This window comes from Anomaloglossus baeobatrachus, chromosome 6 (assembly GCF_048569485.1).
Source record: "Anomaloglossus baeobatrachus isolate aAnoBae1 chromosome 6, aAnoBae1.hap1, whole genome shotgun sequence".
Taxonomy (NCBI): Eukaryota; Metazoa; Chordata; class Amphibia; order Anura; family Aromobatidae; genus Anomaloglossus; species Anomaloglossus baeobatrachus.
In genome coordinates, this window is record NC_134358.1 from 532,931,545 (window position 1) to 532,958,290 (window position 26,746).

A 26,746-nucleotide genomic window follows, 5' to 3' on the forward strand; every position below is an offset into this window, starting at 1 on the left:
GGCTCCCAGCTCCATTCGCTTTAATGGAGGCAGGTTTTTTGGTGAATAACTGTAAAGAGCGGGGTTAAAATTTCCCCTCAAAACATAGCCTATGAGACTCTCGGGGTCCAGAAATGTGAGTGTGCAAAATTTTGTGGCTGTAGCTGCGACGGTGCAGATGCCAATCCCGGACATACACACATACACACACACAGCTTTATATATTAGACTAGCTGTACTACCCGGCTTCGCCCGGGTTAATAACTGCTGTTAACAAAATAGAATGTATTAACAAAAATGTATTCTGCACACAAACCACAAAACAAATAGATAGAAATGTAATTATTAAAAGGCAAAAACTAAGCTAATAGAAGCATTTCACAACATATATTTCAACCCCACAGATATTCCACACAGATTTAACATCCTATGACCTCACACAAGCTTTGTTATTCTGAGAATGTCCTTTGTTGCCTATATTAACCAATCAGAGCTCAGATTAATTAACTGTAGCAAAATAGAAGCTAAGCTGTGATTGGTTGCTATTGGCAGCCTGATAAATCTCCAGGCAACAGAAAGCCCTCCCCCTGACAGTATATATTAGCTCACATATACACATATAGACAGGTCATGTGACTGACAGCTGCCGTATTTCCTATGTGGTACATTTGTTGTTCTTGTAGTTTGGCTGCTTATTAATCAGATTTTTATTTTTGAAGGATAATACCAGACTTGTGTGTGTTTTAGGGCGATTATGTGGCGAGGTTGGTGTATGTGTGGTGAGATGTGTGCTGAGGGTGGTATATGTGTTCAAGTACGTGGTAGTGTGTGGCACATTTTGTGTGTGTGTTCATGTTCCCGAGTGTGGTGCGTATCCCATGTCGGGGCCCCTCCTTAGCAACTGTACGGTATATACTCTTTGGCGCCATCGCTCTCATTCTTTAAGTCCCCCTTGTTCACATCTGGCAGCTGTCAATTTGCCCCCAACACTTTTCGTTTCACTTTTTCCCCATTATGTAGTGTAGCGGGGTGGGGGTCCCCCAGGGCGACAATGAGGCAGTGACCCAAAACAGTCTGATCCAAACAGTTTTATTGTCCTTGCTGTACAGGAAAAGTCATCCGGAACACAGCCGGGTTACTCGCAGTCCATACGGTTCCCCGTCACACAGGCACGGCTTGCCGTAGGAGACGGTCTTACTATATTCCGTTTTGCTATTCCCGGGGGTCCACAGACCTGTGTTATAATTCCACACAGGCCTGAACTCTCTTCAGTTTCCTGCTCTGCAGCTTACACCACAGGCTCTGCCCCACCCAGGCCTTTACAAAGAGCTTTTAAATGAGAACTGTGGACATGAGCCACCTGCATAACCCGGCCTGGAGGTTTCCGGACTGACCACTATGTAGGGCTCTAATATGTTTCTGTGCGCATTCTGGGAGATACGTACCGTCCGTCACATATCAATGGCCCCGCTATCTCACATACCCCCCCCTCCGTTCAAACCCGAGGGGATGAACGGACGCACCCAAACAGGCCGCCCGAGACAGGGCATCGGCATTGCCCTGGGATGAACCGGCCCGATGTTCTACCGTAAAACTGAAATTCTGAAGGGACAGGAACCAGCGGGTGACCCGGGCATTCCGTTCCTTCGCATTTCTCATCCAGACGAGGGGCGCGTGGTCCGTTACCAACCGAAACTGTCGCCCGAGCAAATAATAGCGCAGGGAATCCAAGGCCCATTTAATAGCCAAGCACTCCTTCTCCAGTACGCTATAATTCTTTTCTGCCGGGGTAAGTTTCCGGCTCAAATAGGTAACCGGATGCTCAGTTCCATTCACCTCTTGCGAGAGTACGGCACCCAGACCCACCTCGGAGGCATCTGTTTGTACCAGGAAGGTGTTACCGAAATCGGGGCTAATGAGGACCGGTTGACCACACAAGGCAGTCTTCATGGACTGAAACGCTTCCTCAGCCTGAGGGGTCCAGCGTACCATAGCCGCCTTTTTCCCCTTCAGCAGATTGGTCAAAGCTGCTGTTCTCCCGGCAAAGTCCGGTATAAACCGCCGGTAATACCCGACAATGCCGAGGAACGCTCTCACCTGTTTAGTGGACACTGGTCTGGGCCACTTTTGGATGGCCTCTATTTTATTTACTTGAGGTTTGATCACCCCGCGGCCAATCACGTACCCCAAATAGCGGGCTTCCTCCTGACCGATTGCACATTTCTTTGGGTTTGCGGTCAACCCTGCCGCCCGCAGGGAGTTAACGACGGCCTGGACGTGGGACAAGTGGGTCTGCCAATCGGAACTGAAGATGATGATGTCGTCTAAATAGGCGGATGCGTACTTCTGATGGGGTTCCAACACTATGTCCATCAGTCTTTGGAAAGTAGCCGGGGCTCCATGTAAACCAAAAGGCAAGACAACATAGTGATAGAGCCCCTCTGGTGTAATAAAGGCCGTTTTTTCCTTGGCTGACTCTGTCAGCGGCACCAGCCAATAGCCTTTGGTAAGGTCAAGCGTCATGAAATATTGAGCCTTTCCCAACCGTTCAATAAGTTCGTCCACCCGGGGCATAGGGTAAAGGTCGAACTTGGAAACCTCATTCAATCTCCGGAAGTCATTGCAGAAACGTAGCGACCCGTCGGGTTTTGGAATCAGCACAATGGGACTAGCCCAGTCACTCTTTGATTCCTCGATCACCCCTAGGGTAAGCATCTGTTTCACCTCTGCTGCAATGGCTTGTCTCCGGGCCTCGGGCACCCGGTACGATTTCATACGCACCTTTACCCGAGGCTCGGTGACAATGTCATGTTGGATAACCGAAGTACGGCCGGGTATCTCGGAAAACACATCCGAGTTCTGCTGTACCAACTTCCGAACCTCCCGACGCTGCAGTTTAGTGAGGGTGTCGCCTAAGTGTACACTCCCTTCTGTTCCCAGGATGGGTGGCACTACAGGTTCCCCCCAGGGCCCCACCGGTGTTACTCCCGTCACCATACAGTCACGGTCTTTCCAGGCTTTAAGCAAGTTAACATGATACAGTTGTTCCGGCTTCCTCCTCCCCGGCTGGTATATTCGGTAGTTCACCTCCCCCACCTTTTCCCGAACCTCATACGGCCCCTGCCATTTGGCCAACAGTTTACTCTCGGCCGTGGGCACCAAAACCAAGACCCGATCCCCTACATCAAAAGATCTGATGGTGGCTCGTGTGTTATAAGTGCGCCTTTGTGCCCCTTGTGCCCTCGTTAGATGTTCTTTTACAATAGGCAAAACCGCTGCGATGCGGTCTTGCATTAGAGCCACATGTTCAATCACACTTTTATATGGGGTGGGCTCCTGTTCCCATGTTTCCTTGGCTACGTCCAGCAAGCCCCTAGGGTGTCTGCCATAAAGCAACTCGAATGGCGAAAAACCCGTGGATGCCTGCGGCACCTATCGGAGCGCAAACATAAGATAGGGCAACAGCATGTCCCAGTCCCTCCCGTCCTTGGCAACCACTTTTTTAAGCATGGACTTAAGGGTTTTGTTGCACCGCTCGACCAGCCCATCGGTTTGCGGATGGTACACCGATGTGCGCAGGTGCTTTATTTTCAACAGTTTACATAATTCTTTTGTCACCTTGGACATAAACGGGGTCCCCTGGTCAGTTAGGATCTCCTTTGGTAACCCAAGACGACAAAATATGGCAAATAACTCCCGAGCAATAAGCTTCGCGGAGGTATGGCGCAGCGGAATGGCCTCTGGATAGCGTGTGGCGTAATCCACAACCACCAATATGTGTTGGTGACCACGTGCGGATTTTACCAGGGGCCCTACCAGATCCATTGCGATCCGTTCAAAAGGTTCCTCTATAATTGGAAGAGGCACCAATAGACTCCGGAAACTCGCAATGGGCGAGGTCAGTTGGCAGTCCGGGCAGGATTCACAGAATTTCCGTACATCTGCGTACACTTCTGGCCAAAAGAACCTTCGTAAAATACGCTCTTGTGTCTTGGTAGCCCCTAAGTGTCCCCCCAGGGGGTGTGTGTGAGCCATGTTAAGCACTGCCTGACGATGGGTTTGTGGCACGACCAGTTGTTCTACTATCTCTTCCCTGCTTTTGTCTATTCGGTAGAGTAAATCATTATAAACCGCCATGCGGGGAAAGACAACTTCTGCCCCTGGTTGTTGGGCCACCCCATTCACCTCTTTTACATTCTCCCATGCCTGGGAGAGAGTAGGATCCCTTAGCTGGGCCGTCCCGAAGTCCTCCCGGGATGTTTCCAGCTCCGGGATCGCTACAGTCTCTTCACTTTCCCCTGCCAACACCTCTAGTGGACCCCTGTCAGGGTCTCCCCCTGTCCCAAGGTCGGCGATCCCTACAGCAGGTATCACCGACTCGGGATCATCGGGCTCCGCACCCAGATTCATTTTTGCCTGGGAAAAGGTATTATTTCTATCCCACAGGTACCAAAACAACGGAAAATCCCTTCCCATTACTACCCCATATGGTAGGGTTTTCACCACTCCTACCACATGCGTCACGTCCCCGCACGAAGTGGAGAGGCATACCTCTGCTGTTGGATATTTGCGGAGTTCACCATGTATACACACAATCCCAACCTCCCTCTCCGTAGACTCCGACCCCGAGATCAGCGACCCATGAACGAGGGTCACTATACTGCCTGAGTCCAAAAGGGCCTCTGCCCGATGTCCATTTACATACACATGACAGAGAGGAGGTTCAAGAATAGGGCGTGCAGCATACACCGTATTAGCATACATAGACATTCGGCGGGTGTACCCACAATCCATGGACTCCGTAATCAACGGGCAATAAGCGGCGATATGGCCGGGCCCTTGACATCTCCAGCACTTCATAGCGGTGGCCCCACCAGTTTTTGTTACTATTCCTGGGGGAACTAGTCTTTTGCCGCTCTCAGTGTGGGTTGCCCCCTCAATATGGGCTTTGTTTTTGTTGTTCACCAGTGCCGTACGTGTCTCTCGGCCAGGGTCCTGTGGCCGCCGGGCTTGACGCACTGGGGCAGAGTCTCGTATAAAGTCCTGTGTGGCGGTATATCGCTCAACTAAACTCACCACCTGGTCCAGGTTACCCGGGTCTCCTTGCCCCACCCAACGTTGAATAGCGACTGGCAAAGTCCGCACCAACCGGTCGACCACCATCCTTTCCACCATCTGGGCTGGAGACAACACCTCCGGCTGTAACCACTTTTTAACCAGTTGTAGTAAGTCATATGCCTGAGACCTGGCTGGGCAGGTCTCCACATAGGCCCATAAAAACACTCGCTGAGCCCTCACGTAGGTATTGACCCCCAGACGTGCAAGGATCTCACCTTTCAATTTCTTGTAGTCCAGGGCATCCTCCCGGCTGAGGTCGAAGTAGGCTTTCTGGGCGTCCCCTATCAGGAACGGAGCCACCACTTCCGCCCACTGGTCTGCCGGCAGTTTTTCCTGCTCCGCTGTGCGCTCAAAAACCGTAAGAAAAACCTCCACGTCATCCTCCAGGCTTAGTTTCCGCAGGGCAGAGCGAACCCTGTCCCGGGGCACCCGTCGGTCGGAGTCAGTTGCTGCCGGTGTCTCACGCAGAGCCGCAATCTGCTGCCGTAGCAATGCATTCGCCTCTTGTTGTTGTCGCTGGGTCTCCTGATGCTGCCGCCGGGATTCCTGATGCTGCCGCTGGGATTCCTGGTGCTGCTGCTGGAACAGACCCAAATGCTCCTGTTGCTTTTGCTGAATTGTTACCAACTGCCACAGAAGCTCCTCCATGTTATTAGCCGGTTTATACTGTAGCGTAGCCGGCCTAATTATGGACATGCAGAGCCGTCACAGACTTCAGCTGGTGCAGCGGTGGGGTATGCCTCAATGCTCCATGCCCGCATTCTCCACCATAATGTAGCGGGGTGGGGGTCCCCCAGGACGGCAATGAGGCAGTGACCCAAAACAGTCTGATCCAAACAGTTTTATTGTCCTTGCTGTACAGGAAAAGTCATCCGGAACACAGCCGGGTTACTCACAGTCCATACGGTTCCCCGTCACACAGGCACGGCTTGCCGTAGGAGACGGTCTTACTATATTCCGTTTTGCTATTCCCGGGGGTCCACAGACCTGTGTTATAATTCCACACAGGCCTGAACTCTCTTCAGTTTCCTGCTCTGCAGCTTACACCACAGGCTCTGCCCCACCCAGGCCTTTACAAAGAGCTTTTAAATGAGAACTGTGGACATGAGCCACCTGCATAACCCGGCCTGGAGGTTTCCGGACTGACCACTATGTAGGGCTCTAATATGTTTCTGTGCGCATTCTGGGAGATACGTACCGTCCGTCACATATCAATGGCCCCGATATCTCACAGTAGATAGGGGAAAAATTGATTGGTAAATTGGAACGCGCGGGGTTAAAATTTCGCCTCACAACATAGCACCCGGCGCTGCCCGGGATAGTAACTGTCTCTCTGTTTCTCTCCCATTCTCTGTCTGTCTCCCCCTCTGTATATATCTCTCTGTCTCTCTCTCTCTTTATCACTTTCCCTGTCTGTCACTTTCCCTGTCTGTCACTTTCCCTGTCTGTCACTTTCCCTGTCAGTCTGTCTCTTTGTCTGTGTCTGTCTCTTTGTGTCTGTCTCTTACCCTGTCTATGTTTGTTTCTTACCCTGTCTGTGTCTGTCTCTTTCCCTGGCTGCATTGTGACACGCCAACATTCCATATAAGGACGTGGCTGCGCATTCTTCTGAAGTTCTGGCTGCACTGTGGCTCCCAGATCCATTCGCTTTAATGGAGGCAGGTTTTTTGGCGAATAACTGTAAAAAGCAGGGTTAAAATTTCCCCTCGAAACATAGCCTATGACGCTCTCGGGGTCCAGAAGTGTGAGTGTGCAAAATTTTGTGGCTGTAGCTGCGACGGTGTGGATGCCAATCCCGGACATACATACACACACACACACACACACACACATACACACACATTCAGCGTTATATATTAGATAGATAGAGATAGATAGATAGATAGATAGATATCTATTTATAGAGAGAGAGAGAGATAGATTATATGTATCCATCCAACGCAGACCCGGGGAAAATATACAAACTACTTGCAGATGTTGTTATTGGTGGGATTTGAACCCAGGACCTCAGAGCTGCAAGACTACAGATAAAACTGTTTTAATCTAAACTGTAGCACCCAGTAAAGTAGGTGACACATTGCTGAAAACAGGGTCTCTGTCCCTACACCAAGATGCTCACTGACTGGGTAGCAAAAATCTGGCGACACATTCCCTTTAAAGAGTTTCTTCACTACTAGAACATCTTCTCAATCTGAGTGTTTGCCATCATTAAAATAAAAATACCTATACCTTCCTCTGGTGAAATTGTGATTCCGTGATGTCTGCACTTGCTCTCTCGGGGTTTATGTGAAGTTATGTCAGATATGCGGTTGGCCCCTCCCTTCCTATAGAGGTTTGATGTGTCCGAAGTCAGGGACAATGAAGCCAGCGCGGACTGGGCACAGGGCAAGCACGATGTTAGAATATCCCGTGAGCCCAGGGAGAGCGAGTGCCGAAACCACTCAAACGGCGCTGGCACTGGATGGACGTGAGCATAAATGTTTTTATTTTAACGGGGTCAAACACTTAGATTGAGAAGAGGTTGTCCGAGTAGTGGACAACCCCTTTAAGATAAAAAGGTTTTTTTTTTGTTAGTAGCCATTCTGTAATCTGGCTAGGCCCTGAGGGTCAAGTATAAAAAGAAACCCTTATATTCAGAGCAAAAGTAGGTTTTCCAAATCAGACAAAGCCTTTAATTTCCATATGTCGGGGAAAAAACCTGTAGAGAAGTTCTAGCATCCACTAGGAGGACTTTTAACAACATTAGTCTTTTTCGAGGCAACATACACACATTTAGTAAGAAAGGGTACACAGTTCCCCTTCTCGAACTGGTTAAAGGAATGTAAGCTGAATCGCTTCTCTTGTGTATGGAGAGTGTATTTTAATTCCATTTAGTTTCGTCAATTCTGGTAAACTTTTGAGAGACCTTTTATATCTGTGAAATAGTTGTTTTAAATAAACAAGCAGCTGCCTTTTCTGGGTTAAGTATCTCTATTATCTAGCAGACTGTCATTTAGGCTCTATTCATCAATATACACATGAATTATTTATGCAAACACAAGTATTCAAAGCCGCAATTCAATACAACGGGAGTATTTCCAGCATAGAAGCCAAGAAAAGGGAGGCTAAAGGCAGGCCCAGGGGAGGTCACCGGGCAGGCCTGGGGGTGGCTTTAAGCAAGGCTTGAGGATGGCTTCAGCAGTCCCGAATGAGGCAGGGCCTAGAGGATGAGATCTTTATTAACAACAAATAGCTAATATCCCTAATTGGTGAACTGTTTGCTAAAGTCTTGCATATGTAAAACAATAGACGATTCGCAATATTAGATGTCTGCATGTTCCTAAAGGATTGGGATAGGAACTTCCAGTTTATCAGTAATTTATTATGTTCATATGCAAAAAGAATCATGTCGTCAATGATCGATTAGATTTGTATTATTTGTCACTCATCTTGCAAGATAATGTAAATCGGTTTTCAGTACCAGAAGAGTAAAGACATTTCAATGTAAATTAGAAGAAATGTAACAATGGACTAGTATGGTGAAGCCCCAAAAAAAAAAAAATTAAAATTAAATAAGCACAATGCCACTATAAAGTGCTTAAAAGGGAATGGGTCAGTAGGATCAACCCTCCTAAGCCATCTGTATGGGCATGAAGGTCATGGAAAGTTGTATAAAATCATATCTTGATTTCTGCGATCCGATGTCTTATCCAGAGAACTCCACATTTTTCATACATGTAAATGAAATGTTAGATTATCGAGGAGAATGTCTTTCCCATAGATCTTGTCTCGACAGCTTATTGTAAATAAAAGGAGGTGTCACCAGTGTGAGACATGTAATGACTGACAGTCTGCTCTCCTGATCTACATGTATCAAACTGTCATTGCCTCCTTTCATTTAAAATAAGCTCTGGAGGCAGATTCTTGGTGAAATCTGTGTCTGGCTTATAGATCTTACCAGCTCATTTACATATACAGTGGGTAAAATACGTATTTGATACACTGTCAATTTTGCAAGATTTCCCACCTATAAAGAATAGAGGTCTGTAATTTTTTTCATTGGTACATTTCAACTGTGACAGACAGAATCTAGAAACAAATCCAGAAAATCCCATTGCATGAGTGGTAAATAATTAATTAGCTTTTTTTTTTTTTTGCATGAAATAAGTGTTTGATTCCCTACCAATCTGAAAGAATTTTGGCTCTTACAGATCTGTTATTTTCTCATTAAGAAGTTCCTCCTACTCTGCACTCACTACCTGTATTAATTGCACCTGTCCACACACTCAATCACACTCCAACCTTTCCACCATGGCCAAGAACAAAGAGCTGTCTAAGGACACCATGGCCAAAATTGTAGACCTGCGCAAGGCTGGGATGGGATACAGGACAATAGACAAGCAGCTTGGTGAGAAGGCAACAACTGTTGGCGCAATTATTAGAAAATGGAAGACATACAACATGACAGTCAATCTTACTCTTTCTGGTGCTCCATGCAAGATCTCAACTTCAAAACTTGCCGTGTTTGGAGGAAGAAGCAGGATAAGTACAACCTCAAGAAGACAGTCTCTACCATGAAGCATAGAAGTGGACAAATGCTTTTCTGCAAAGGACTTTGAAGGGAGCATGGAGTCATGTATCGCAAGATTTTGGCTAAGAACCTCCTTCCCTCAATAAGAGCATTAAAGATGAGTAGTGGCTTGGACTTTCCAGCAGGACAATGACCAGAAACACACAGCCAGGGGAACTAAGGAGTGGCTCCATAAGAAGCACTTCAAGGTCCTGAAGTGGCCTAGCCAGTCTCCAGACCTAAACCCAATAGAAAATCTTTGGAGGGCGCTGAAACTCAACATTACCCAGTGACAGCCCCGAAATCTGAAATATCTGGAGAAGATCTGTATGGAGGAGTGGGAAAAAATCCCTGCTGCAGTGTGTGCAAACCTTATCAAGAACTACAGGAAAAGTCTGGTACAGAAATCTTTGATTGCAGTTACAGAGGTCAAATATTATGTTCTGTTTTTTTTATTGTATCATATACTTATTTAATGCACTAACATGCAAATTAATTATTTAGAAATTATACAATGTGATTTTCTGGATTTTTTTTAATTCTGTCTGTCACAGTTGGAGTGTACTTACGATAAAAATTACAGACCTCTCCATTCTTTGTAGGTTGAAAAACGTGCAAAATTGGCAGTGTATCAAATACTTATTTTCCTCACTATAAGAAAAATGGAGAGTTTTCAAGAATAAGATATCGGATCACAGATATCAAGGAATCATTTTATCCAACTTTCTGTTACATGCATGACCTTATAGATGGCTAAGGAGAGTTCACCCTATTGACATATTCCTTTTAAATAATATGCCGAATCAAAATAAAACTCTGTGTCACTTGCCATAAATATGTATTTCTAACTGCTGTAAATGCTGCTATTCTCCTGACCCTGGCGCTGTTTGTCTTTTGTTCCTGCACCTCTGCTTTGCTTACATATGGCCACCATTTCCCTGAATATAAATCTAGTCATGTTAGCCAAATGGGTGTGGTTCTCAACTCTTCTATGGCGGCACATTTTTGTGGATCACTCCCCCTCAACTAACAAGACGAAATTTACAAAAAGGAAGCTGGAGACATTTAAAAAGGGACTACTTCAATAGTTCCAGATTTGCATAATAATAATTATAATCTGCCCGTAGGCAAAGCGACGCAATATAGATTGTATTATAGAAAAATAATCTATAGAGACAAAAAAGGGCTCATTTAAAGTAACAATTATTATTATTTATTATTATAGTGTCATTTATTCCATGGCGCTTTACATGTGAAAGGGGTATACGGTACATAATAGGGACAAGTACAATAATCATAAACAATACAAGGCACAGACTGGTACAGGAGGAGAGATGCTGCTGCCCGCGAGGGCTCACAGTCTACAGGGGATGGGTGAGGTTACAGTAGGTGAGGGTAGAACTGGTTGTGTGGTGTTATATCAGACAGAGGGTTACGGCAGGTTGTAGGCTTGTCAGAAGAGGTGGGTCTTCAGGTTCTTCTTGAAGAGTTCACGGTAGAAGAGAGTCTGATATGTTGTGGCAGAGCATTCCAGAGTATGGGGGATGCACGGGAGAAATCTTGGATGCGATGGTGGGAAGAGGAGATGAGAGGGGAGTAGAGAAGGAGATCTTGTGAGGATCGAAGGTTACATGCAGGTAAGTACCGGGAGACTAGGTCACAGATGTAGGGAGGAGACAGGTTGTGGATGGCTTTACATGTCATGGGTTTTGAACTGGAGTCATTGGGCAATGGGAAGCCAGTGAAGGGATTGGCAGAGAGGAGAGGTCGGGGAGTAACGGGGGGACAAGTGGATTAGCCGGGCATAATACAGATGTTAGTATCAATAAAATCTCAGTTCAATGACTAATTTGTGAAAATAATAGCTAGAGATTCCACGAATTATATATAGTTTAAATATGAATAAAATATACATAGTACAACCCAACATCCAAGGATGTATTGAGGATATTAAACAAATAAAATCATACAATGCACAATTAAGTTCACCAATAGAACCGATGTATAATGCTACCAAGTGGATATGTATGTTGTTGTAAACCACTGCACTTACGGTAACTAACACAATTGGGCGTCATTATTGGCTGTACGCCAGACACTGTGCATCGCACGTATCTCTGTGACCGGCGCCCTATACAAGCGTCATCTGTGTGCATGTCTAATACAAGCAGCCACCTCCTCGATGAATTGGTAGGCTGTGAGTGGTTGGGTCATCAAGATTTTGCGCCTGTGCTGCCCCCACCTTTATCGTGGAGGAATACTGCATCCTGCTAGTGCATTGATTTTTATTTTTTTTACCTTTTATTGGTAGTGGCTGTTTCTTTTTATGGCAAGGTTTTTTTTTAACTAATACAATTTCCTATTATATAGTCACCAGCCATAGCGGTTTTAACTTTAAAGTGATCATGCACATCAATTCCATTATAGTCATGGATTAAGAGTTAGATTAATTAGCAGTATACAGTTGTGCTCAATAGTTTACATACTCCGGAGATTCTAGAGTCAAAAAGATAATTTAAAATAACAATTTTATTGTATAAATTATAAAACAAGTAATTGTATTCAAATACTCAGCTAAATAAGGAAGCATCACAAGCGAAACACGCATGGAGCATGCTGGCATACTGCTGCATATCTACATGGGTAATCTACAGTTGTGCTCAAAAGTTTACATACCCGATTTTTTGCTTTCTTGGCCTTTTTTCAGAGAATATGAATGACAACACAAAAACTTTTTCCCCACTCATGGTTAGTGGTTGGGTGAAGCAATTTATTGTCAAACTACTGTGTTTTCTCTTTTTAAATCATAATGACAACCAAAAACATCCAAATAATCCTGAGGTTTCCTCCTTTGTGATACTTTGCCACTTTAGTGCTGCTGACTTCAGTTGTTGCTCGTTTGTGGCTCTTTCTGCCTTATGTTTTGTCCCAAGCATGTGAAATGCAGCTCGATGGGGTTGAAGTCTGGCGATTGACTCAGCCATTGCAGAATATTCCACTTCTTTGCTTTTGCAGTATGTTTTTTGCAACTGTTCATCTGTACTGTGAAGCGCCGTTCAATCAGTCTTACTGCATTTGGTTGAATCTGAGCAGAATGTCTCGCCTGAACACTTCAGAATTCATCCGGCTGCTTCTGTCTTCAGCAACATCATCAATAAACACTAGTGCACCAGGGCCATTGGAAGCCATGAATGCCCGGCCATCACACTGCCTCCACCATGTGTTACAGAGGACGTGCTGTGCTCTAAATCAGGAGATGTTTCCAGCCGTCTCCATACTTTCTTCTTCCTATCAGTCTGGTACAGGTTGATCTTGGTTTCATTTGTCCAAAGTATACTTTTCTAGAACTGGGCAGTTTCTTTAGATGTTTTTGGCAAAGTCTAATCCGGCTGTTCTATTTTTAAGACTGATTAATGATTTGCACCTTGTGGTGACCTCTTTGTATTTGCGCTCATGAAGTCGTCTCTTTATGGTAGAATTAGATGCTGAAACACCGACGTCCTGGAGAATGTTCATCACTTGGGTGGATGTTGTGAAGAGGTTTTACTTCATCATGGATAGGATTTTTGGGTCATCCACCACTGTTATCTGCAGTGGACGTCCGGGCCTTTTTGAACTCCCAAGCTCATCAGTGCGCTGTTTTTGTTGCAGAATGTACCAAAGTGTTGATTTTACCACTCCTAACATTTCTGCTACCTCTCTGATAGATTTAATTTTTTATTTTCAGCCTAATGATGGACTGTTTGTCTTCCACTGAGAACACCTTTGACTGCATTCTTTCTGTTCACAGCAACAGTTTCCAAATGAAAAAGCCACACCTATAATCAGCTCCAGACCTTTTCACCTACTCAATGATGGATTGATGAGGAAATAGCTCATGCAGCATATTAAAGAGCATCCCATATAATTGTCCAATTGCTTTTGGTCCCTTGAAAATGAGGCATCTGCATATTAAAGAGCTGTAAATCCTAAACCTTTAATCTAATTAGGATACGAATACCCTCAAATTAAATCTGAGAGTCTGTACTTTAAGCCCTTATTGATTATATAACTGTATCCTGAATATGTTTTAGTAATCAGATAAAATGACAAAATCTGTGCTACTGTCCAAACATTTCTGTTTGGACACCCCTGACGAAGGTGACGCCGAAACGTGCGCGTCAGGGCTGGCGTCACATGTGCACACAGGTCTTCTCCTGCACAGGTAAATACTCCCTACTTATCATGTCTCCATTTGGGAGGTTTTTGTTTATACCTGCTCTGGATATTTCTGTATAACAGGCCATATAAGTGATACCTTGTGCTGTAAATATACATCTCCTTATAACATTTTTTCACAATATATTTACAATGTATATTACAGCTATTACCACTGTACACATCTATGTGAGTGTTACTAACAGTGCATGTAGTTTTGACCCTTGACACCACCGATGGTCAGCACTATATGTGTTTACTTTTTAAACACCACATATTAAGGCTTTTTGTTATCACATGCTTGCTATATATACTATACCTGTGAATATTTAAGTCTAATTTTTTATGGTTTTTTATATCTAATTTTTTTATAGCAAAATATTTTAACAGCTATAGTATGTGTAATACCTATGCAGTGATACCTGTTCTTGACTTTGTAATATTTATATATGTGATGCCCCTGTTCTAGTTACTCTGTCAGTCGGCATTCATTTTTAATCACTAATAAAATTTGTAATTTTTTGACCAAATCGGTTTCTCTTAGAATGTTTTGTTCTAATAATCGGTGCCTTGTTACTATCTCCGTAGGTCGGCTACATCCATGTGACCCACTCACTATTTGAATTTATATATTTGTTATTTCACATTATAAAATTTATAGTGTTGTGCATGGTCGTGTTTTTTCTTTGATCAATTTCTGTCTGTACCTAAATGTAGAAGCAGGTGAATAGATAGATAATTGGCGCTTCTGAGCAGGGCTGTGGAGTCGGTAAGCCAAACCTTTGACTCCGACTCCTCAATTTCTCTTGCACCGACTCCGACTCCTACATATATTGCTTATAGTTAGGTGAAAAATGTATTGTAGTACATGAACATGTGTATGTGAACATCAGACATTTAATAATTTTTATGATACAATAATCAATATATTTGGATAGAACATAAAATATATTTATTGGATACAACTTTAGAACACAAAAAACTGTAATAAATTGTAAATATGCAATACACTATGTAATATACAGTAGATTACATATATATCTTGTGTGTGTATTTATCTTGTGGGTATATATATATATATATATATATATATATATATATATATTGTATTACATATTTACAATGTATTAGTTTTTTGTGTTCTAGAGTTGTATTCTAATAAGTATATTTTATGTTCTATCTAAATATCTTGATTATTGTATCATAAAAATAATTAGATGTCTGATGTTCACATTGTACTACAATCAATTTTTCACTTAAATATAAGCATTATACTAAATGTTATTATTTAGTAAAATATTCAGCACATTCTGCATTGCATTACTGTCCCCAATTTATTATATATTTTAAGAGTCAGAGTCGGTGCATTTTATACCGACTCCGATTGCACCAAAATGAGCTCCGACTCCGCCTCCGGCTCCACAGCCCTGCTTCTGAGCAAGACTGCAAATATTCTAATTAGTAAACAAAGGCAGTTGTACCCAATTTAGCTAAATATTTTTTTTTTTCACCGATGTCAGGAGATACAAGGTAGGTGCTGTCTTTTTTCATTCTACTAAAGAGAATGATAACTGTCTGCCCGATTAGTATATCTGAGCACTAATGGGAGATCCATCTTCCCTTGGAGATAAATAAATATTAAACGATGTGGTGCTGCATTGATATTTCCAGCTCTATCATCCTCCAGACAGTAATGACCTCACCTTGCAGCAGCTCTATGTGGAGTATTTGGAGAATTCTACATTCTTGCAGGCTATAATTTAATTCATGTCACAATGGAATAAAGTCTTTAAAAGGCCATAAAGTATTTACTTACGTTCTGCTCGGCTAGAGAGTACACAAGCTGTGGAAGAATGTCTCCTTTAACAACTGCTTCTGCCAGATCATCATTATAATTGGCGAGTCTCCCAAGAGCCAAAGCAGAGGTCTGCTGGATAGTTGGGACCACATCCAAGAGCAGGGGCCGCAGCAGAGACATCACGCCTAAATTACAGAGGAAAATTAAAAGAAAAGAATTAAGAGTGACAACGGCCCGATCCCTAGGGAAAAGAATATTCCTTGTGTAACGATGGTTTATCATGTCACTGTAATCTGTGTCAATATCAATCTAGTTCATGTAAACAGCATAGTGCATAATATATTTATAACTGGTTGGATAAAAAAAAACTGCTTAAAAAAGACATTTGGTATAAAGACACATTTATGGTTTTACATCAAGTTTAATTGCTTTATAATTAAAGGTTCTACAACTTGGTAAATTCCTCTCCACTTTTTGCTTGCGGTCTGCTAACCCTAGAACGCATACCTAGGGCCTCGCAGGCCTCCTAGGTTACTTGTTTTCTATGGTAGATTTCTATGGTTGCGCGTTCTAGGGTTAATGTTTACAGTCGGGAGGGGGGTGGGAATCCTTCAGCAATGCTTTGTATGAGAAGCGCAACAGGATGGGATTTTCAGTCACTCGACCTATAGTCACAAATGAAGAGGAATTTAGAGGGAAATTGTCAGCAGGTTTCAACATATGGAAGTAGTGTTATAGCTGTATAGTTGCTTGTCCCCATATAAAAATGATACATTTTTTGTACCAATCTGATGTACTAGTTGTGAGAAATCTAGTGTAGATGCTATATGCAACTGAGGCAGGAAGCCAACGGGGGTGTGCCGATGCACTTTAAAGGGAACCTGTCAGGTGCAATGTGCACCCAGAACCACGAGCAGCTCTGGGTGCATATTTCTAATTCCTGCCTAACTGTCCCTGTATCTTGTAGCACACAGAGATCTTTAGAAGAAGTATTTCTAAAGATCCTTTATGATATGCTAATGAGCGAGGGAACTAGTCACAAGGGTGTTAGTTCCCTTGGCTACTAGATCCCCTTAGCATGTAAGCACACCCCTGTAGGTGTGCTAACATGCTAAAGAATGCACAGTGTCAGAGGTATGGTCGATCTCACCGCTCTCTACAGCCACCGTGCCCGACACTGGATTTTGGCTCAGTGCACATGATCAGAAGTCTCAGACTTCCAGTCATGCGTACTGTGAAGCTGGGTGTACGCATCCCGACTTCAAACTGGTGTTGTGCGCATGACCGGAAGTCCGGGGACATTCTGATTGTGCACACTGAGCTGAAAACCAGCGGTGGCAGCAGAGGTGAGCCCAACTATGCGTCTAAAGCTGCGCATTCATTAGCATGATAGTACGCCCCTTTGGGTGTGCTAACATGTTAAGGGGGGCCAACTAGCCAAGGGAAGTAATGCCCTTGCGACTAGTCACTGTGCTCATTAGCATCAGAGGATCTTTAGAAATACTTTTTTATTATATGCTACTATAGACTGGGACGGTTAGGTAGGGATTAGCAATATGCACCTAGAACTGCTCGTGGTTTTTGGGTGCATATTGCACCAGACAGGTTCAGTTTAACTGTGTCTTCCAAATGCATAGACATGTCCCAGTGCACTTTACATTCTGATTTGCATATGCCATCAACACTTAATTTCTCTCGACTGGTACACCGGATCTCTAGAAAGAAAAAAAAAAGAATAGTATATTATTATTTGGGGGACAAGCATACAGTCATACCACTCCTTTAAAGGGGTTATCCGGCTTCTTTGACATTCTTTTTTTATTTCCCTATTGGGCTACATTGGGGCAGGTAAGTAGATAGAGACCACTTACCTGCCCTGCTGTCAGCCCCTCTCCCCCGGCTCAGAGTGATCATGTGACCGCTCCTGTCGCGATTTTGCTGCTTCCGGTCATTTCATGTCAACATGGGCAGGGCCATGTTGACATGCAAATGTGGAACAGCATGTCGCCTCCATGCTGGGTGTCTACAGTGTGATGAGCCCCGCCCCCTTCCCTGCACCCTCCCACACATTCCCCCGCACCTCCAGTAACCTCCCCCTGCACTGCTGTGGGGTCCGTGACCTGGGGGCGGGGCCTGGCGACAGCTGCCGTGGTGTCAGCGCCAGCACCGGGACCCCTGCCCAGGATCGCACATTCAAATGTACCGGCATCACAGATCACCGATGCCGGCACATTTGAAAGTACTGATGAGAAGCAGCGCAGCGCTGCTTCTCATCAATGTCCCTCCGGCTGTCTGTGCTCTATTCAGCACAGCGGTGACGTCACTACTGTGCTGATATGTCCAGAGCACAGACAGCGCACAAACGTGCAGGAGCGGCGGGGACCGAGGACGGATGAGTATGTACTCCACATGTGTTCCCGATGGGGATGGGGGGGGTGCAGAGCCATATGTGTGCGTGTGCAGAGCCATGTGTGTGCGTGTACGGTGCAGAGCCATATGTGTGCGTGTGCGGTACAGAGCCATATGTGTGCGTGTGCGGTGCAGAACCATATGTCTGCGTCTGCGGTGCAGAGCCATATGTGTGCGTGTGTGGTACAGAGCCATATGTGTGCGGTGCAGAGCCATATGTTTGCATGTGCGGTGCAGAGCCATATGTGTGCGTGTGCAGTACAGAGCCATATGTGTGCGGTGCAGAGCCATATGTGTGCGGGTGCGGTGAAGAGCCATATGTGTGCGTGTGCGGTGCAGAGCCATATGTGTGCGTGTGCAGAGCCATATGTGTGCGGTACAGAGCCATATGTGTGTGTGTGCGGTACAGAGCCATATGTGTGCGGTGCAGAGCCATATGTGTGCGTGTGCGGTGCAGAGCCATATGTGTGCGTGTGCGGTACAGAGCCATATGTGTGCGGTGCAGAGCCATATGTGTGCGGGTGCGGTGCAGAGCCATATGTGTGCGTGTGCGGTACAGAGCCATATGTGTGCGGGTGCGGTGCAGAGCCATATGTGTGCGTGTGCGGTGCAGAGCCATATGTGTGCGTGTGCGGTGCAGAGCCATATGTGTGCGTGTGCAGAGCCATATGTGTGCGTGTGCGGTGCAGAGCCATATGTGTGCGTGTGCAGAGCCATATGTGTGCGTGTGCGGTGGAGAGCCATATGTGTGAGTGTGCGGTGCAGAACCATATGTCTGCGTGTGCGGTGCAGAGCCATATGAGTGCGTGTGCGGTACAGAGCCATATGTGTGCGCTGCAGAGCCATATGTGTGCGTGTGCGGTGCAGAGCCATATGTGTGCGTGTGCGGTACAGAGCCATATGTGTGCGTGTGCGGTACAGAGCCATATGTGTGCGGGTGCGGTGCAGAGCCATATGTGTGAGTGTGCGGTGCAGAGCCATATGTGTGCGTGTGCGGTGCAGAGCCATATGTGTGCGTGTGCGGTTCAGAGCCATATGTGTGCGTGTGCGGTACAGAGCCATATGTGTGCGTGTGCGGTACAGAGCCATATGTGTGCGGTGCAGAGCCATATGTGTGCGTGTGCGGTGCAGAGCCATATGTGTGCGTGTGCGGTACAGAGCCATATGTGTGCGGTGCAGAGCCATATGTGTGCGGGTGCGGTGCAGAGCCATATGTGTGCGTGTGCGGTGCAGAGCCATATGTGTGCGTGTGCGGTGCAGAGCCATATGTGTGCGTGTGCGGTGCAGAGCCATATGTGTGCGTGCGCGGTGCAGAGCCATATGTGTGCGTGTGCAGAGCCATATGTGTGCGTGTGCGGTGCAGAGCCATATGTGTGCGTGTGCAGAGCCATATGTGTGCGTGTGCGGTGGAGAGCCATATGTGTGAGTGTGCGGTGCAGAACCATATGTCTGCGTGTGCGGTGCAGAGCCATATGTGTGCGTGTGCGGTACAGAGCCATATGTGTGCGCTGCAGAGCCATATGTGTGCGTGTGCGGTGCAGAGCCATATGTGTGCGTGTGCGGTACAGAGCCATATGTGTGCGGTGCAGAGCCATATGTGTGCGAGTGCGGTGCAGAGCCATATGTGTGAGTGTGCGGTGCAGAGCCATATGTGTGCGTGTGCGGTGCAGAGCCATATGTGTGCGTGTGCGGTACAGAGCCATATGTGTGCGTGTGCGGTACAGAGCCATATGTGTGCGGTGCAGAGCCATATGTGTGCGGGTGCGGTGCAGAGCCATATGTGTGCGGTACAGAGCCATATGTGTGCGGTGCAGAGCCATATGTGTGCGGGTGCGGTGCAGAGCCATCCATATGTGTGCGTGTGCAGAGCCATATGTGTACGGTGCAGAGCCATATGTGTGCGTGTGCGGTACAGAGCCATATGTGTGCGTGTGCGGTACAGAGCCATATGTGTGCGTGTGCGGTACAGAGCCATATGTGTGTGGTGCAGAGCCCGATGTGGGGCTGTTATTTGCAATGCTGTAGTGATACCAGGTCAGGTGCTGGTGAAGAATACTGACAGGGAATGTGTGTGCAGGGGGCGGGCAGAGGGTGGGGCTGGACACTGGGGTGGGGATGGACACTGGGGTGGGGCTGGACACTGGGGTGGGGCTGGACACTGGTGGGGTGGGCGGTGACAGCTCTGACTGAGGTTCAGCACAGGAAGTGGTCAGTTTGCTGGAGCTGAATGTAAACAGAGCGCTGCAGAGAATAAAGGGATAATTCAAGAGGAACAAAAGTTAGAAAACAAAAAATAACAATGTAGGTGTGATTTATATGACAATACAGCACAGATAAACTCAAAAATTTTTGTTAAGCTAATGTCAGACAACTCCTTTAATATATAGAAACAAATTTGACAGGTTCCCTTTACTCCAAAAGGATCTTAAAAAATTTCACATAACCCAACTTTATTAAAAATAAAAATTTGTGGTTGGATTCAAACACAGCGTTATGCGGCATTACAAGTGTGACTAGATGTTATTTTAAATGGGCTGTTTGGTATTTTTCAGAAGGAAATTGTATGAAATAAAAAAAAAATGTAAAAAACCCCAAACATATTACAAATGCATTAAATGAACAGCAGTGGTATTGTCGATGACCGCTGAAGCCAAAAATCACTAGAACAACCCCTGATAAAATCAGGAAAAATGCCAAACCATACTACAATGAATATTAAATATAATATTTATAATTCATTTTTTTATATGTACACTAAAATCAGCATAGGAACCCCTGCTGATTTTAGTGTACATATAAAAAATGAATTTTTAATATTACATTTAATAAATATTATTTAAGTGAATTGTATGGTTTGGCATTTTTTCTGATCTATCAGAGGCTGTTTGTTCTAGATACATTTTTGATGCTGTATTCCATTTAATAGGGTGCCAAACAGAGAACATATTTAGTATAGCCAAAATCACTGGCCTTAGTGATGATGCTTGCATACACAGTACCTGACCACCGAGACGGGCGACAAGCCTGTAACCTGCACATGAATGACGGATGCGACATCATTACAGGACTGGCAGCAGTTCCTGTTCTAATGAAAATACAGGACAATTCCTTTCTATGCTACCATAGATATGCTATGCATTTATATGACTTCTTTTGGGCTTTTTTTTTTTCTCAAAAGGCAACATTTGAGTATGGTTTGGGTGTAATAAACTTCTCTCTCAAAAACGGCATATCAAAATAAAACAGCACCAACTATACTTGTATAGAACAAAAGTGTACTCATTATTTTCCCTCCTTCTCACTCGACACCCCTTACTAAACACATCCATCAGAGTAAATTACATCGCACTTTCCCCTGCCTCACTAGTTCACTGTCTGGGTGTAACCTTTGACTCTGCTTTGACCTTCAAACCACACGGCCAAGCCCTTTCCATCTCCTGCTGCCTGTAACTGAAAAACATTTCCCGAATCTGTCCTTTCCTTAAGAAAAATGTTAGTTCATGTCCTGTTCATCTCCTGCTTCGACTACCGCAACAACCACCTCAGTGGCCTCCTATATAACACCCTTGCACCACTCCAATATATCCTTAAAGGGCTTGTCCGGTCTAAAACTACAAGTCTGCAGTCAGTCTGTATCTCACTCTATGTGACTACAGACTTTTGAATCCTCACATTGTGCACTGTGAGGATTATCTGGTCCTGGCATCGGGAGCAGGTGGTCATGTGAATGCAAGTATTCAATATGCATACTCCTGGCCACATTCCAACAAGACTGGTTCCGGCATTGCCATTGAGCAACACCAAGCCCATCTAGTTGCAATGATACTCCTGACCACATTCCAACAAGACTGGTTCCGGCATTGCCATTGAACAACACCGAGCCCATCTTGTTGCAATGATACTCCTGGCCATATTCCAACTAGACTGGTTCCGGCCTTGCCATTGAGCAACACCAAGCCCATCTAGTTGCAATGATACTCCTGACCACATTCCAACAAGACTGGTTCCGGCATTGCCATTGAACAACACCGAGCCCATCTAGTTGCAATGATACTCCTGACCACATTCCAACTAGACTGGTTCCGGCCTTGCCATTGAGCAACACCAAGCCCATCTAGTTGCAATGATACTCCTGACCACATTCCAACTAGACTGGTTCCGGCCTTGCCATTGAGCAACACCGAGCCCATCTAGTTGCAATGATACTTCTGGCCACATTCCAACTAGACTGGTTCTGGCCTTGCCATTGAGCAACACCGAGCCCATCTAGTTGCAATGATACTCCTGGCCACATTCCAACTAGACTGGTTCCGGCGTTGCCATTGAGCAACACCGAGCCCAACTAGTTGCAATGTGGCTAGGAGTATGCATATCACATACTCATGGTCACATGACCACCCACTCCCGGACACTTGAACCAGATTATCCTCACAGTGCACAGTATGCAAAATGTGATGAGCTACAAGTTTGTAGTCACAGAGTGACTGCAGACTTGTAGTGTAAGACCGGACAATCCCTTTAAATCTACTGCTTGATTACTCTACCTCTCCCCTTGTTACTTCTCCAGCTCTTCCCTCTGCTAATTCCTTCAAAGTCTTTCAATCACTCAGGAAATTCACTTTTTAAAAAATAAAAAAACTAGCCCTGACATGCAAGAATGTCCATAATCTGGCTCCCCAGTACATCTCTGACCTAATTTACCAATATCTTCCCACACAATCTCCAGTCCTCACAAGATCTCCTTCTTTCCTCCGCCCTCGTATGTCACTAACACAATCATCTATAAGAGTTCACCAAGCATTCCCCACGCTCTGGACTTCACTACTACAGAACATGAGATTGTTTCGGAACGTTTAAATCGTGGAAGACAATCTGTAAACTCAACTCTTCAGAAAAAACTAGAACCTGCAATAAATCCGCCTCCAACTAATTCTCAACAGAACTCTTAAAAACCATAACCAACTGTCTCCTTTCCCAATATCTTGTCATGTAGGTTGTAAACCCATGAAGGTCCTCTCCCCCTCTGAACCAGGTTTGTCATTGTTAGTTTATTGTGGCTCAGTGGTTAGCACTGCAGTCTTGCAGCGCTGGGGTCCTGAGTTCAAATCCCACCAAGGACAACATCTGCAAAGAGTTTGTATGTTCTCCCCATGTTTGCGTGGGTTTCCTCCGGGCACTCCGGTTTCCTCACACACTCCAAAAACATACTAATAGGGAACGCAGATTGTGAGCCCCAATGGGGACAGTGTTGCCATTGTATGTAAAGCGCTGTGGAATTAACAGCGCTATATAAATGAATATTATTATTATTATTATTATTGTACTTGCTTGAATTACATATATATTGCATTGTTACCGTTTGGCTCCTAGTGTTTGAAAAATCTTTTTCTTCCTGTATACTACAAATTGCAACCTATAACCACATTTCCTAATAGCTCACTGTGCTAGTAAATTGGTTCCCAAGCAAAAGGTCAATGGTTCAAATCAAGGAGTAGCCATGAAGAAAATTTCCCAAGAAAAGAGAATCCAGCCCATCAATATAGGTCTCTTGGCCAAGAAAATTACCAAACTGCATCATGTGAGGCCATGACCGTTGGAAGAATTTGAAATAAAGTCCATCCATCCGTTCAAGTACTAAGGGGTGGACGTCCAGGCAAAATATCGGAGTCGTATTAGCAAATATGAAATACAGGTATACATCATGTAAGTGTCAAAGATTTGACCAGAATCACCATATTGACAGTATATGACTAAAGTTGATTCAGTCCAAAAATTCTAATGTAATAATCAATAATACAAACAAGTGTGTGAAAAAATACAAAAGTATTTATTAATCATTGTGACACATAAAGGACATACACAGAAGGATGGTGGGTTAAAATCAAGAAAGCAAAACAGAGGGCGGTGTTGCAAAGGGTGGGACCCTGTAAAATGATATAATCCTATACAATTTAGACTATGGTAAGAAAGGAGCTCAACCTTGCAGGAAGGTAAAAACATGTATGACAGGGATCAAGGGTATAGGGAACCATATATATAAACCCATATAGGGAATTGGGAAATCAAATAAATGGCAATGAAATAGTGGCACAAAAAATCTTATATTATAAAAATATCGGAGTCGGTCTTCCGAGAGGTACCAGGGCAATGTTAACTATTTGGGCCTCGGCCACTAGGAAAAGTTGGGTAAATCCTGAAGCACCCTCTCTAGCGTTTATCCAAACAAAACTAATGTTCATATTCAAAATGGACTGGCTGGATGCACTGTCGAATAAGGAGAAGTTGACTAAGCGTTTCTTTGAAACATGGTCTTTATTTATACCTAACTTGGCTACAGTGCTTAAGGATAGACTTAAATCTCAGTTTGGACAGACCTCTTGGTACCTTCTTGAACTGCTCAATGGACACATACCAATTGCATAAGTTAGCCATTTTCAGTTGCTTCTGGTCGCACGCAGAGCGGGGGGAGGGGTGGGTGGGACTGTTTTGATTATAATGTCATCAATGGAATGCTCTTTGTATATGAGCAGATTGTAAAAGAAATTCTGTTAAAATTCAATAAGAAGATGTTTAAAAAAAAAAATAATATCGGAGTCGGCTCATCACAAAAATATCGGCAAAGTCGGCTCATCACAAGCTCTATCAGTTCTGGCGCCACAAATACGGCAGTGGAGGTGGCTCATAAGATTCATAATAGTCAGATCACAGACGTCCATGCAATCACCATGTGACGAACATTACATAAGTCTGGAATGGTGGCCCGAAAAACTGTGAGGAAGCCTCAACTTCAATATCGTCATAAGAACTGTCGGCTTGAGCTTGCAAAAACAAGTACAAAAAGGGGAGAGTAGAAGATTGAAACGATGAGGTGAAAGTCAATAGACTATGGTCTCATGGATGCAAATGGGTCTGGAAGAATCAAGAGATTGATTGATTGAAATTGAAGGAACTGGCAAGTTAGGTGGAGGAAGCCTGATGAGATGAGGTTGTTTTACAATAAAAAAAACAAAGGCGTTGGATACTTGACCAGAATTGATGGTGGTCTCAATGCTGAGCTATAAGCGACTATCCTGCAAGACGAGTTACTTCATAAACTCCAGTACTACGGCTATGAAAAAGATGACATAGTGTTCCAGCAGGATAATGACCCAAAGAATATGTTGAGATTGTCGAAGAAATTGTTTAATAACAGTGAACTAGTGGTGCAGTATTCATCCCCACACTCCCAAAACACATACACCCAAGTAAGTCAACCAGTGCACAAACATTGGAAAAGTGTAGAAGAGACCTAGGATCAGATGTTGGTCAAGACATGCGTAAATCTTAGAGAGCATGTCCAGAAGGATTCAGGCAGTGTTGAAAGCCAAAGGGTAGATTTACAAAATATTAACTAAATAATACATTTAAATTTATATTTTTAGGAGCAAAGCAAGTCAAATTTATCTATTAGATAGCCAAGATGATTGACTATAAAATGAAGGTCAAAAGTTCAAAACATTGTTACCCTTTTGCTCATCAGTGTCTATGTAAAACACTGGAATTAATGGTGCTTTAAAATAGATAATATAAAATGTGAAAAAAAAAACATGAAACGTATGACATATGTATTTGTGGATCTTTACTGTATGTACCCTGAGACCATGGCTCTCACTATATCCAAAGTAGACCTAATCTGCGCCTAATCTCCTCACATACTTTAAAAAGATTTTTGGGGAATTTTAACATTGTAGCAGATACAAAATATTGTCCTATAAAACAGAAATAAGTTACTTAGCACTCAAATCCCCTGATCTTCCAGTACTGCCGCTACAGTGGTCTTTGTAGGGACTAGACGTTATGATATCTTGTCCCTCAGTCACATGACTGCAGTATCCTATCACTGGCCTCAGAAGTCATGTGACGATGGACAGGATGTCATAACTCTCGGTCTCTGTGAGGTGTGGCAGGGTAGCAGTGCAATTGAGAGGTAAATGAAAAAAAAATAAAATTGTAATTAGGGCAGCTTTTACTCGGTACCAAATTTTGCAAAGATACTTACTCTATAGGCTGCTTTACACGCAGCGACATCGATAGCGATGTCGCTGGTGAAAGCACCCGGCCCCGTCGATTGTGCGTCACAGGCAAATCGCTGCCTGTGGCGTACAATATCATTATTCCAAGTCACACGTACTTACCTGCTTAGCGACGTCGCTGTGGCCGGTGAACCGCCTGCTTTCTAAGGGGGCGGTTCGTGCGGCGTCACAGCGACGTCACAAAGCAGCCGTCCAATAGAAGCGGAGGGGCGGAGAGCAGCCATAACAAAGACACGCCCTCCTCTTTGCCGGAGGACGCAGGTACGGTGTTGTTCCTCATTCCTGGGGTGTCACACGCAGCGATGTGTGCTGCCTCAGGAACGACAAACAACCTGCGTCCTGCAACAGCAACGATATTTGGGATTAGAACCACGTGTCAACGATCAACGATTAGATGAGTAATTTTGATAGTTAGCGGTTGCTCATACGTTTCACACGCAACGACGTCCCTAACGAGGCCAAATATGCGTCACGGATTCCGTGACCCCCAACGACATCTCGTTAGCGATGTTGTTGCGTGTAAAACCCCCTTTACTCTTACCCACAAGTGCCGTAAATTGAAATGGAAAAAAAAACTGAAGAAAATTTGCCCCAGAATTTGGAATTTGGAAATTTGCCCCAGAA

At 44.6% G+C, this 26,746-nt stretch overlaps 1 protein-coding gene across 2 annotated transcripts in view; it reads right to left on the reverse strand.

The window, feature by feature from the left end:
• Positions 1 to 26,746, reverse strand: part of SPAG6 (sperm associated antigen 6) — a 266,300-nt gene that overhangs the window by 163,275 nt on the left and 76,279 nt on the right. For both annotated transcript variants that reach the window (XM_075316806.1, XM_075316807.1), the window contains one exon: positions 15,660 to 15,826. In XM_075316806.1, the coding sequence (XP_075172921.1) occupies positions 15,660 to 15,826 (167 nt within the window). The remainder of the gene's footprint in view (positions 1 to 15,659; positions 15,827 to 26,746) is intronic.